The sequence below is a fragment of the Mangifera indica genome, chromosome 9 (genome assembly GCF_011075055.1).
Source record: "Mangifera indica cultivar Alphonso chromosome 9, CATAS_Mindica_2.1, whole genome shotgun sequence".
Classification (NCBI taxonomy): Eukaryota; Viridiplantae; Streptophyta; class Magnoliopsida; order Sapindales; family Anacardiaceae; genus Mangifera; species Mangifera indica.
In genome coordinates, this window is record NC_058145.1 from 8,862,388 (window position 1) to 8,876,019 (window position 13,632).

Genomic DNA, 13,632 nt, shown 5'->3' on the forward strand with positions numbered 1-13,632 from the left:
AACCGGATCCACCTAGTAGCTTTTGGCATGGGTAAAAAGGAAGATCATCAATCATGGTGTTGCTTTTTGACAAAGTTTAATAATTTCATCCATGGAGTACCAGAGTTGGCAATAATCTTAGATCGACATCACATTATATACTCAGCAATGGTTGAGGTCTTTCCAGATGCACACCATGGATGATGTTGTCATTATCTTCTTTGTAACATGTAATCAAAGTACAAGTGCAACTCACAAGTAACGTGTTTATACTTTTGTGAAATTTTTACACATTTGAAAATTTTGATAATGAAATGCTCATATTATTGATAAATTCACAGATAGTGTGTTTATACTGAAAAGCAGTGAAGACATATACAGAGACAAATTTCAAGACTATAATGAGATATATTGATGAGGTACATCTTCAAGTGGGGGCTTACTTACATGAGGTAGGGTTTCCTTGATAGAGTAGGGCATATTTTCTAAGGCACAGATATAACATAATGACAATTAACATTGCAAAGCCATTTAATGCCTTTATCAGACATGCATAAGGTTTGACCATCACAATGCTCATTGAGTTTATTCGGGGTACATTGCAATGATATTTTACGAGAAGAGAAACCATGCAAGTATATAATTGCAATAATACTAATTATCTAATTGACCATGACTTTTTACACTTATGCTTGTTTATTAATAAATGTGTTGATGCTTTTTAAAATTACATATGAATGCCCTCACCTTATTACACCATAGATAGAGGAGAAGTTTAGCCACCATGTGTTGAAGGTTGCATGCTTGGAGGTTTGTCCAATTACAAATATTTTTTAAGTAATGATGGATACATGGGCATTGTCGACTTTCATGAAATGGCTTATACGTGCATAAAGTTTCAGTTTTCACGTATTTCATATACGCATGTCATTGTTGTTGCAAGACATATGAGACTTACCAATGTCTATGCATGGATTCATCATTTTCTACACCACTGAACACTACCATGCAATGTATGAGAAAGTTGTCAATCCACTTAAGAACCAATTTGAATGGTTAGCTATCGCCAAAGAAAAAGTTATTCTACCCCCCGTTCTTAATCGTCATTAATCGAGTCACCCTTTAAATAGAATTGATGTCCTTCATAGGGTGAAATTGTTATACTGAAGGTTTTTAGTTGTTGTAATCAACAAGGGCATGTTCGAACAAAATGCATAAGCCTAATATTGGTTCCAAGCTTTGTGTCATTGGGTTCATCTAGAAAAGATAAATGAAAGAGATCTTCATAACCTTCTTTTTAGTTTGATTAACGTATGATTTATGTATTTGTTAAAATAAGTTGTAACTGATTTAGTTTGATTTATGTATTTGTCAAAATGAGTTTTAATCGGTTTAATTTGATTAATGTTCAATTAAAATACTTGTTCAAATGAAATGTAATCTATTTAGTATGAGTAATGTTTAACTTATGTACTTGTTGGAATGAGTATTATTTGTGTAATCCATTAAACATTATCAATATTATTTATGTTCCAAACATGTGTTTATTTCATTTACTTAGTTATTATGTTTCATCTATTGTTTGTGTTTTGATTCATATTTTATTGGGTAAGTTGCAATAAAACTGAAAAAATGAAAAAACATGAAATCAAACACATAACCAATAAACCATTGTAAATAAATATATACATAAAAATTCAAAAATCATATGAATAACCAATAATAAATACAAATATATATCTGTGATCTACTCGATGTAATAGAAATACAATTGTGAGGCCAAACACTTACGCAACGTGGTAGATGACTCACGGAGGAAATTTAAGCTCTGTGAAAGTGTCATGCACTCTATGAAGCGTAACATAAAAATACTACAATCATCGAAACCCTTGCCCTATTGGAGGACACCCTCCACTCAACACAAAATCAAGTGATCCTTTTGTAGTGTACGCCCATTGGTAATATCGAGATGAATATCGCATTTGTTGTGCGAGCCCATCATGTTTGCCTGTGTAAGCTATTTTGAAGTCATATACAGTAATCGATCAATCATGTAAATCTAGGACCCCGATGACCCAATATACACAATCGAAGTTTATAGGGATAAAAACCTATAAACATTAAAAAATTATAATGGACACAAATATTGTATATAAGTAAATTATAATGGAAACACACATATATAATACCCTATTGCCCTCCCCTATGGTTTGTAAAACAAATTGTGTGTGTAATTTGTCTCTACCATTTTCGTGAATAGCTTAGGCCATTCGTACTTATTTGACAGCATGGTACTCCCACTTTCATATGCCATCTTGATATGCCCACAAAGAAGGTATGGGACGATGACCTATTGCTCGTGCTAGTGTCGACATAATAGTGTCAAGAAGAAATCTACATGCTGAAATAGATATAGAACATGAATTGTATTATATTTTCACGAATATATAAAATATTTAAACAAAGTTAATGAATATAAACCACTTACATTATCAGTGAGCCATTCTCATAGCTTGACAACTATGTGCCAAAAAGTGGCTTTGGACTTTGCTCCTATGCAATACACATCATGGTCGTCAGATGCTACAGTTCCAATGTATAATGTGAGGAAAATTTCCTTATGCTCTGCAGTAGATGATGGAATGGTCCGAACCTATCATTTCACCCTTGGTTTTATTGGATTTGCATACGAAATGCGAACAAGCAGAACCTACCATGAGTGGTCCACTCCAACTAAAAAATTATATAAAATTATTAATTTAATAATTCATCTTAATTAACAAACATGATGAAATTCTAATAACCAAGGTGTTTTCATTATGTCAAAATTAAGTTTAAAGTTGATAATTAATAATTATTGAGTTAATAATATCCATGACATAAAATTCTAATAACCAAAAGATGGGTGAAACATAAATGTTTTATGTTTCAGGTTAAAGACACCTTTTCCAAATAAGACACCAGTCCCTTTACCAGTCTCATGCCCATCCTTAGGAGTTTAGAGCTCTCGAAAATGTTATCTAAATGAATAGGGACACTTATCTTAAAGTAAGAGACGCTTATCCTTTATTGGTTGATGACCGTGGAATACTCATTCCCTCTCCAATGTATTAACAAGCATAATTTGGATGGTCAACGAAGTCAACATATTGGGACACTTGTCCCTTTACCTATTCCCTCATGTTTAATACTCTTTGGAATTTTAAGGAGCAAGGTAGGATACCTATCTCGAAAAAGGAATATTGATCCCTCGAGTAATGTGTTTTAAGAATTCAATCGTTGGATAACTATTTCGTAATCGCCAAAGCAAGGATGTGTAAGAGGACATCCGTCTCTCATAAGAGGATGCTCGTTCTAGCCTGTTTTTTAAGGTTAAAACATCATTTTCACAAGTCAACAACTAGTAAAATCAATCTAATGGATCTTTCAAGTCTTAAGGCTATATAAACAAGTTGGATTGAAGTAAAAAAGGTTAGAGAACTTATCCAAAAGCATTCAAGAATTCTTATCTCAATCTTAAACTCTTAATCTCTTTTTAAAACTCAAAAACTCATGTCTCTAAGAGAAACATCTGTACACAATAGTAAAATTAGCCTATTGGAGGCATATTGTACTCGTAAATCTACTTTCCAATTACACTTGTGTGAAATCTCGTATCACTATTATAAAAGGGCATAATCTTGCATAAACTAGTGTAGTTCGAAAGTGATTCGAGTGAAAACTTTAAGCTAGTTGCTTGAAAAAGTGGATGTAGGAAGCTTAAAGAAGTGAAAATATTTCATTTAACATCTTTATATGTTGTCTTATCTTAAAATATATCTATGTTTTTCTAACATTTCTTTCAAAACATTCATAAATTGTTTAATATCAAAATACCCTCATATTTTTTTAATATTCATTTAACCCCTTATATTTATTTGACATTTTATTTAACACCCTCATATATTGTCTTGTATCGATATGACTATATATTTTTCTAACATTTCATTTAAACCTTATATACTTTTTTAATATTAAAATACCTCCATATTTTTCTAACATTTCATTTAACACCCTAATATATTATCAAATATCCAAATGCTTCCTTTATATTATATACGAACTTGATTTAATAAATAAAATTAAGTTTTCAGTTAAGATTCGTATAAATATTTTGTTTTTCATGAACTAAAATTTTTTAATTCGAATTCAAAATATAAATTTTTTTCTTTTAAACAAATCTGCTGTATCAAATATTGAGTAAAAATGAGAGTGAAAGTTTGAATGATGTGAGAAAGATATGAGAAGAGTGAGAGTTTGAATGATATGAGAAAAATATGGGAGTGAGAGTTCATATAGAAGTGGTGAAGAGTAGTTTGGTATTTTAAAAAAGTTTTTGGGGCATTTTTTGTTTGAGGCTTTAAAAAGGGAGTAGTTGTTTAGAAATAGAAATTGGGGGCATTTTTTTTTTTGTTTAGGGTAAAATGAGGAATTTTATTTAATTTCCCTAGAATTAATAAAATCGAAATTAAAAAAGAAAAAAATTATCCAGAAAAACAGCAATTTATTATTGGAATTAATAATTGCGACAACGGGAGATTTGTAATAAGAGATGCTCTGTTTTAGATGCTGAACTTCTTCGGTATGATGTTCGATCAAAGCAACCAACGCCTCTTCTTGCTTGTCTCTGCTATTTTCTACACCATTCTCTTCTTCTTCCTGTTTGAGCTTGTAAAAAAAAAATAAAAAAAAACCTCCCACTCGTTTGAATTGTAAAATGTTGACATCCTTTTGTCCTTTTGTGTTTTGTATAAATTTTTTTTTTTGCTAAAAAACATTTAGAAAAACATTCATATCATTCGAATACGATTTGATTCAGTTTTGGGTTATCCAAACTAAATTTTGTGTTAAAAATTTAACTCTATCCCAATTTTTTTTCGTAGCTTAGTCACTTCGTTGATTCGTGTTCTTCACTGGGTTTCTTCCATTATGCGTATTCAGTTTTATATTTACAACACAACTCTTTCTCCCTCCAGTGCCATCATTCTTTTTAACAAAATTCAAGCAAGTGGCTTCAGACCTTACACTTACTTACTCGTTTCCTTTTGTTTTAAATGCTGTTGTTAGGTTATTAGCACTTGAAATTGGAAGACAGGGCAATTGCCAATCCATTCGAACTGGGTTGGTCTCTGATGTTCACGTTGCCACACAGTCCTTGTTCAAATGTTTGGTGCCTGTAAATGAATTCTTGATGCTTGAAAACTGTTTGATGAATTGAGCCACCAGAGATGCTGCACTTTGGAATGCAATGGTTGCCGGTTATTTAAAAATTGGTAATTTGAAGAATGCCAGAGTGCTATTCGAGCGCATGAGTGAAAGAAATGTAATTTCTTGGGAAGCTTTGATCTCTGGATATTTAAGCTTAATAATGAGGCAATTAGTATCTTTCAGAGGATCATGGTTCAAAATGTTGAGCCTGACGAAATCATTATGTTGGCTGCACTTTCTGCTTGTGCTCATTTCGGTGCAATTTAGGTTGGGAGAGTTCAATCATTACTATATTGATGAACATGGATTATATGGGACGATTCCTCTTAACAATGCAGTTGTTGACGTGTATGCCCGAATCTGGAAACAAAGAGAAAGGCTTTACATGTATATAAGAATATGAAGAATAGAAGTGTTATAACATGAATTGCTATGATTGCTGGACTGGCTCAACATGATCTTCGAAGAGAAGCCCTTTATATGTTCTCTCAAATGGAAAAGTCTGGGACTAAACCAAATAAGATTACTTTTATTGCATCCTTTCTGCTTGTAGCCGTGTTGGCTTGGTTGATTTGGTCATTTAATTTTCTAAAAAATATGAAGTTAAGGTATGGGATTGACTCGAATGAGCCAAGGTGGAGCACTATGGTTGGATGACTGATCTACTCAGCCATGCTGGTTACATCCAAAAAGCATGGGAGCTACTTGGAACGATGCCATTTGATGCAAATGCAGCTATAAGGGAATCTTTTCTTGCTGCTTCTAATATTTATGGTGATGCTGAGCTTGGAGAGTGTGCTTTGCTGAATCTAATCAAGTTCATGAATTTACAAAACTCACCATCTTCAGAATGAATCATGTTGGTTGCTTGCAATTGATGAAGGATTGGGTAATTACACTTACATACATTTAAATGAGATCCAGCCTTGAGTGCTTTGATGATTATTGCAGTACGGCCATCTACAAGCTATAATGTAGTACCATGTTTGCAAAAGCTACAGTATTTAGATTAAATTGATTAATGATGTATCTTTCTTTCAGATTCAGATACATTTAAGGACCTGATGAACTTTGAGGGAATGGGAGATTTTCCCATCATAAGATCTAGAATTGAAGTTACTAGGATTTTTTTTTCATGAATGGAACTTTGTTGGACCAGAATACTAGTGCCAATGCAGCAACCATCAGGTATGTGCTTTCAAATGTATACCAAAATGATCTGTAGAATAGATATATCGGCAAACCTGAAGAAAAATGAATAAAAGACCATCCATGTCCATTAAAAATATTTTCATAGAAGCATGTAATTTTTTATGTTCAGAGTAGAAATCCTGTTTAATTGAAATAATATGTTTAATGATTATGCATTCCTATATTAGAGGAATGATAATTACAAGAGGATAATACGCATATACATCAGTAGCAAATATATACAATTATATACATCTGTATTATACGCATAGAGAAACTAATCATTCTTTCTGCTTGATACACCTCAAGAACCTCATCATACTCAAATGTTTCTTCTCTTTTGACATTGAGAGGTCTATCTTATAGATTGTCACGGAGCTTCATTAGGTCTTTATACAAAGCAAGGAAATCATTACACGAATGTTCATATTTATGGAACAGCTTTATTGTGTTGAACCTACTCTGTAACATAGTGGAGGTAAAGGTCGAGAACCAAGACTATGTAAGCATTCAATTTCATCATAAAGCCAACCTCAGCCACCACATAACACCAAGTCAAAATTCTTAAACTTCATTCTACTTTCCACTAGAGCTGCTTTAAAGCGTTAAACCATAAAAGAAGTCATGGTCAAGTCCTAGATCATGGAATCCAAATCCTAAAAGAGCACTGGCAAGTACCATCTGAGTTCTCTGTTTGAGGACATGAAATGTTCCTGCCAGAAGTGCAATAAAAGCAAATGGTTAAGAGTAAACAAGCTCAACTTGGAGGGATTATAAAATGTCACACGTTTGCTAGAGTTTCACTTATTCTCCATTAAGCTTAAGTTGGATTTCACTTAGGAACAAAAAACATATATTTATTTGGTTCAGAGCTTAAGAATCTCACCATTGTTCTGTGGACTTCCTTGTAATGTAGCATCTGACACGTTTTTACGCCTCTGATGTCCTTTGTCCATAAATAAAGCTCTTTTAGATGTCCACTTGAAAGCATTAGGCGTTGTCCCTATTGGTGAGGGTTGAGAGGAGTCATCAAAGTCTCCAATTTCTTTATCTTTGATGCCTATTTCAGTAGACACTTCTTGGCAATTTAATCCCAGTTCTGATATTGATATGGAAATACCAGTATCACTTTTTGAATCAAAGATGTGATCATCTTTGCTACTTGGAGTAAATGGGCACCCTTTATTGTTTTGTATGCTATCCAGACATTGCATATCAAATTTCACTGCCTGCATTATTGGAGTTAGGCAAGTTATATAATTGTCTTCATGTTGATCAAGTCTATCACAGCACATATCAGGTGAAGAATGAGTGCCAGATGCACTATCCTCTAGCAATAGGCCATCTACAAAATCTTGTGTTAGTTTGGTTGTCTGTGTAGTCTGAGATGCAGAAGGCGAACTTGATCTTGACTCCTCATCAAATAAGTCCTTCAACATTGTTGGTGGTTTTTCAGTTATCAATTCTGCTACAGGTATTTCAACTCTCTCAATGTCACCTTGTTTCTTTGTTTTGTTATGGCTGACAAAAGTTTCCAACATAAGCTCACATCTAGGCGCCTTACCATCATATGGTATCTTATTTCTGTTGGGAACTTGCCCATCAAATTTCTCCTCTGTGATTGGAACAGCTCCAACTGGTTTATTTGTTTCAGTACAAGCACTAGTTAAGGGTTCACTTTTATGTAAAAGCCAATCATCAACTGTCAAAAAATTTGTGTAGTTAATTTTTTCTTTCCTTTGACTTCCATATTTCTCTGGGTAACTGAGGGGAACCCTTTGATGAATTGAAGTCCTCTGTGATATTTCTTGTGTACCAAAAGTGACCATGTTAATGTTACCTTCCAATGTTTCTTGGCTGTAATCTGTTTCATAATCTGCACTACTTTTTATGTTCAAACCTGCCAAACAGCTTGATTTGGAAATGCTATGCTCTGAGTTGTAGTCCGAATTATTTTTTACAGGGAAAGTTACAGACTCAGCCCGATGAGATGATTGTCTTCTCCTTCTCCCAAGGACTTGACTGCTTCCTTCTACAGTATAAAGATCTCTTCCAGATTTCCTTCTGCTGCAAAAAGTTGATCTCATAAATCCTGGTAATTGTGACAAGGGAGCTGTGACATCTCCAAGTCGTCCCTTCTTGACTTTGAGGTTACACAGTGGCTCCTCAGAAGATAAATGGGGAACTTGTGGTTTCACTTGGAAAGTGGAGGCTGGCCTTGTAAGATTTTCTAATTCCTCACTTAATTTATCATATTCTCCTCTAACTTTTAGGCGCTCTTCTTCAATCCATTCCATCTTCTTCTGCAAATTCTTCATTGAAGCTTCTTTTTGGTCTCTTATATCCTGGTTTTAGTGGTTTAAACTCATTGATCATATATCAATGCAGAAGATTAATTTGAAATAAGATGAATGAACTTCCAGCTTCAATTAATGTGACTATCAGATGACAGTTAAAGTAACTAACCAGGTAATGCGCCTAATCTATTGATTAGAAAAGTTACTATTAATGCTTAGGTTTGAATGCTCTTTTATTGTGTGAAAATGCTAGTCTACAGTTCAGTTTCTATTATTTTCAAGGTTTGTGTACCAGGATATCTCTAAGTGAGCTGCTTTAATACCATATTAGGCTTGTGAATAAATGCATCAATAACCATTTTTATTTTTGTAATAAAGTGTTCTGAATGATAGAGTATAGCAAACCATCATGCTTCTGAAGTTCGATATAGTCTATGCTAACTTTATGTTGCAAATCTATAATAATCTGGCCCATATTTTCCACAAAGCATGTACCTTCCTCTCTAACATTTAACATTAACAGGTTGATCTGTACATCCTCAAAGTTATATAGGTTTTCAACTTGGTAACACAATTTAGAGATAATGAAGGAAACACAATGTTGCATTTACTTACAATAGAGTCCTCGTGCCCTAGGTGAATGCATTTGGCCCTTGATGCAAAATTTAGAGAACAAATTGTCTCACACAAATCTTCTTCTTTAGGGCTGACATGGACGAGCATCAGTGTCTTTGAATCCGCACCTGAAGATTGGTAAAAACAAGTATTATAATTGTAAAAATTAATCAACACAAATAAAAATAATTAATCTAAACATTAAGCCCTGCAAATTTATTTTGTTATGTAAACCATGAAGAAGAATGACTTTGGTTAATTTGTTTCTAAGGAGAGTCATCAGTGGAGACACTTGAAAGGTAAGAATGGACCGGTGCCTTTTTACCAACTACAAGGTATAAATTGGAAGAAACTATTTCTGAAACCTTATTCTTTTTATTTCACTCTACTGTACCACACATATAGATGACAACCTTAACGATTGTCATTTGCTAATAATTTCATAAACTACAGATAATATGGAATCAATGTGAAAGAATTCAATTACCAAGTGAATCTTTAAGAACTCGCGTCAACTTGCTATTCCTGTAAAAATTAAGAACTTAATAGTTAGGATTCAATTTATAGAGCCTGTAGAAACCTGGTATGAAACCAACCTTCCTGTATCTATTGAGAACTTATCTTAGAAATGATATGCTATATTCATGTATATAAAATCTTGAAGTCTGCCACCTTTTTTATACTCAAAATACAGTAATGCAATGTCAAAATTATAAGTCAATCTCTTTTAAGAAGATAGGATGCCTCTGATAATTCTACCACAGACTTGCAAATTGTTTTTACCAAAAAAAAAAAATCTTTAGGCTCATGCTATCATGCATTAACTTACCCTGAATAGACCTTCTCTTTCGCTCTCTTTTTTTTTTTTTCTTTTTTAATTCTACAAAAGATTAACTTTGATGACTAGCCTTACTTGAATGGAGAATATGCTGACAGGCTATAAAGGATCTATGTTGTTAACTTCATATTGGGATCGACATTGTCAAGTAAAGTTTCTTGTTCACCTGTAAGGTACATGGCGCTTTTTCCTTTGAAGTGCATTAATTACATCTCCAAGAGCAGAAAGCGACAAATTAATGGCTTTTCCTTCATCAAGTCTTCTCCCCCATGCCTTTGTCTTCAGCACACGCTCACTTCCCCCAAGGTCAACTAACCAAATTTTGCTTGTTTCCCGTTGCCTCTCAGGAGCATCAAAGCAAGTTATCGATATGCGGGTCATGCTATTAGAAGCGACAATGAAACTAACTTAGAACACAAAATACATTGTCATTTACCTAGCAACTAATCAAATTGGCAACTAGGTCTTGAAACAGTTCATAATTAATACAGTTAGCAAGCTTTACTTTACCCTCTGGTCCCGTTGGTCTAGTTTCTTTATCTTGATTCTGTCAATGTTTTATACAAATACTAAGCAGGAAAAGTAGTTACCAGTGGGATCTGCTAGAAATTGTGTTTGAATTTGTAGATGCAGTTGTTCTGAACCGGCACCCTAATTTGTACAGTCTCAAAGCTTGGTTGAAGTCATTCACTTGGATGGCAACTAGGTTGTTTATTTCAATCCCAGTCTGTGAATCCGTTTTAATTGAAAGGCTGCAAATAGAGGTCACAGAAGTCTTTCAAAAAAGCATTCCTAATGCCTTCTCGTTTTTAGATGAAACTATAATTAATTTTTGAATTCATAAAGTGGTGGATAAATGTTAGATAAATTTTACCTTGGCCCTGCGATGAGGAAAGTAAAATTTGTAATGTTGATAAGAAATTGTTAAGTTTCTGAACTACTGAAGTAATAAATGTTAATCAATCTAGCATTAGGAGCAAAGCTATGTAGGATTTAGATCTCCATTTGTTATAGAAATCAATTAGCTTTGCGCAAAATAGAATGCAGACTCACCGTGGTGGCATAGGATCTGTTGCTTTTGTTGGTTGAGCAGTGAGCAAGTCTTTGAGATTTCCCAAGTAAATTTCAAGCATACTAAAACTGATGAGAAATGAATGATTGGTCTCTACTACTAGCTTAAACAGTGCTTCAATTGTGCGGGGCACTATGCCAGGGTAATCTGGATTACCTTCCTTTAAATTTAGGTGAATAACAATAGAGTAAGAAATGTTATTTGAATCTCTGAATTTTGACAGAAGTAAAGAAATAAATAAATAAATAAAAAAGAAAGAATTAATCTAGGTAATTTTGAATTATATTTACTAGTACTATCGGATAAAAGTCATTTCATTAGAATACAATTAGTACATTTATATGAAAAATGGCATAGTATATTGTTTAGATACCTATTCTGTATGAAAAAATGGCTTCAGAAGGTCCTTACCATTGTGAAAGTTTTTCCTGTTCCTGTCTGCCCATATGCAAAAATGCATGCATTGTAGCCATCTAGGACAGACTTAACTACTGGCTCAATTTCTGAAAATACTTGATCTGAAAATTTTCAACAATAGAATTATGATTCTATATACTAGAATCTCTTCTGATTATAAAGAAATAATTGTCTTCCTTTTTCAGGGGTCTATAATGAAGAAACAAATGAAATCACATAGAAGTTCCACTTCAATCACCTTGTGATGAATCAGGATGGAACACTTTGTCAAAGCTGTAACTTTTACTCTTATTATCCTGAAGCCTCAGGAGAACATGGTTAGAATCTAAAGCTACAACAGGTCTTAAGCATCTGAAATTCTCACCCACTGTGATCGGCCTCACACGACAAAATACACGGATATTCCCTGCAATGGCAACAAGATCAGTTTTGTTCCTCAAACACTCTCAGTCAACCTAAGTTGGTTGAGTTCCAAGGCGATGGCAACAAGATCTTGACTTTTATTGGAATAAAAAAGGTTTCTATTCAAAACTTTATTTGTACCTTAGATATATATTGATGATTGATTGTTCCAAATTAAAGATTACTTACCTTTCAAGTCCAGAAACTCATTTAAGACTTGCCTTCTCTGAATGTTTAATTGGTTTATCTTTGCAGTTAAAGCAGCAAGTTGACCTGTTGATAAGCAAAGGAGGAACAATGGTGAAAATGAATAGAATGAGTAAGCTGTCATGATTCATGGAAAAGTGACAAAGATATACACAAGTGTATGTTGATACATGCAGAAAAAACATGCCCGATTATTATCTACCTGTTAGTTTTGAAATGGCATTTCCTCCCACATCTTCCTTATCCAAAGCATCCCCTGTCTCCAAGGTTTTTGCTTTTGTATCAGCAGATGATTTTTCAGGTGGTAGGTTTTTTATTATGTCTCGAACAGATTTAACCCAATTAGATGTCAAATGAGCCTTTAGTCCTAGCAGAGAATGAATCGTTTCAGCCAGGTTCTGAACAGGTTGCCTTGAGTCCATGGCCTTCGTCCTCTGTCTAAGATGTATAAAAGACTGTCCTCCCTTTTAATTTTTATGCTTTATTCATTGTCTGTAACCTGCACTACACATTTCTAATAAACCAATTGGCAATCTAGATTACGTGGATCCAGTTAAGTTCATTGATAATGAGAATGAACATAGGCAGAACTAAGTATGAAGCTCTGTAATGCTCTGAAAATTGAATGTCCATGCTTTGCTGCCAAACTGTAAACTGGTTTATCAGGAAAGAAAGTTTCAAACATTTACAATGCACTGATTCTCTATCCCAAGAAAGTTTTCATTCTCTATATTATACTCTTCAGAGATCAACAAGAAATGAAACTACAGAGAAGAATGTTGCTCATTGTGATAAATGAACTTCCATATACGAAATTCTGGGGTAACTATGAAGGAAAACCTACATGGAAACAAAAATGAAAAGATGCAGAGATAAGAATACTGATACCTTGAATTAAGCTGAAGGTTCGGTCCTTCAAAAAGCTCCTGGAAAACTGAAAGTATAATCACAGGAAGGAAGACATGGAATATGTAATTATGCAAGTCTAAAACTTAATCAAATAAATATTCAGGTCCAAGGAGGGAGAGAGAGAAAGAGAAGATATGGTAGTTGAACTTTCATAAATGGCTATAAATATGCAGAAGAAAGAAAGAAAGCATTCAAAGTGTTGAATCAGAAACTCATAAAAATCATTGAACCACAGAGGCTGCAACAATCTGAAACCCTTTTTATTTAATAAGAAATCTCTTATAACTCCATGTGAAACCATCATGATGTATTATACAGATAATTACTATTGGAATGTAGTGAGCTTCTTGACAAAATACCAACCTTTCTTTGTGTTTGCATGATGATGAAAATATCATATTTGCAAAGTCAAGGGCCCCCCTGCCATTGCCAACAAGAATTGCATTATTTTTCACTCA

The 13,632-nt window shown here is 33.7% G+C and overlaps 1 protein-coding gene and 1 long non-coding RNA gene across 3 annotated transcripts; one reads left to right on the forward strand and one right to left on the reverse strand.

Moving 5' to 3' along the window:
• Positions 1 to 6,560: 6,560 nt before the first annotated feature.
• LOC123224850 (kinesin-like protein KIN-14T) lies at positions 6,561 to 12,687 on the reverse strand. The gene is made up of 11 exons (XM_044648582.1): positions 12,468 to 12,687; positions 12,248 to 12,331; positions 11,895 to 12,062; positions 11,651 to 11,757; positions 11,221 to 11,399; positions 10,758 to 10,919; positions 10,334 to 10,549; positions 9,817 to 9,854; positions 9,330 to 9,457; positions 7,304 to 8,762; positions 6,561 to 7,130 (listed from the first exon to the last, which is right to left on the reverse strand). Exons 1-11 carry the CDS (start codon positions 12,685 to 12,687, stop codon positions 7,015 to 7,017), a joined length of 2,877 nt encoding a protein of 958 aa, XP_044504517.1. The 3' UTR covers positions 6,561 to 7,014.
• LOC123224852 lies at positions 7,760 to 12,472 on the forward strand. 2 transcript variants are annotated; one of them, XR_006504073.1, is made up of 5 exons: positions 7,760 to 7,891; positions 8,381 to 8,637; positions 8,806 to 8,886; positions 11,842 to 12,173; positions 12,314 to 12,472. It is a non-coding gene; the product is annotated as an uncharacterized LOC123224852 (long non-coding RNA). The 2 variants fall into 2 exon arrangements; XR_006504074.1 differs by lacking the exon at positions 8,806 to 8,886.
• Positions 12,688 to 13,632: the final 945 nt, after the last annotated feature.

Coding starts and splice junctions, on each gene's coding strand:
- LOC123224850 (XM_044648582.1), bottom strand. CDS start 12,687: ATGGACTCAAGGCAACCTGTTCAGAACCTGGCTGAAACGATTCATTCT. Junction 9,458..9,816: donor AGTTCTTAAAGATTCACTTG/GTAATTGAATTC, acceptor ACCAATCTTCAG/GTGCGGATTCAAAGACACTG. Junction 7,131..7,303: donor AGGAAGTCCACAGAACAATG/GTGAGATTCTTA, acceptor CACTTCTGGCAG/GAACATTTCATGTCCTCAAA.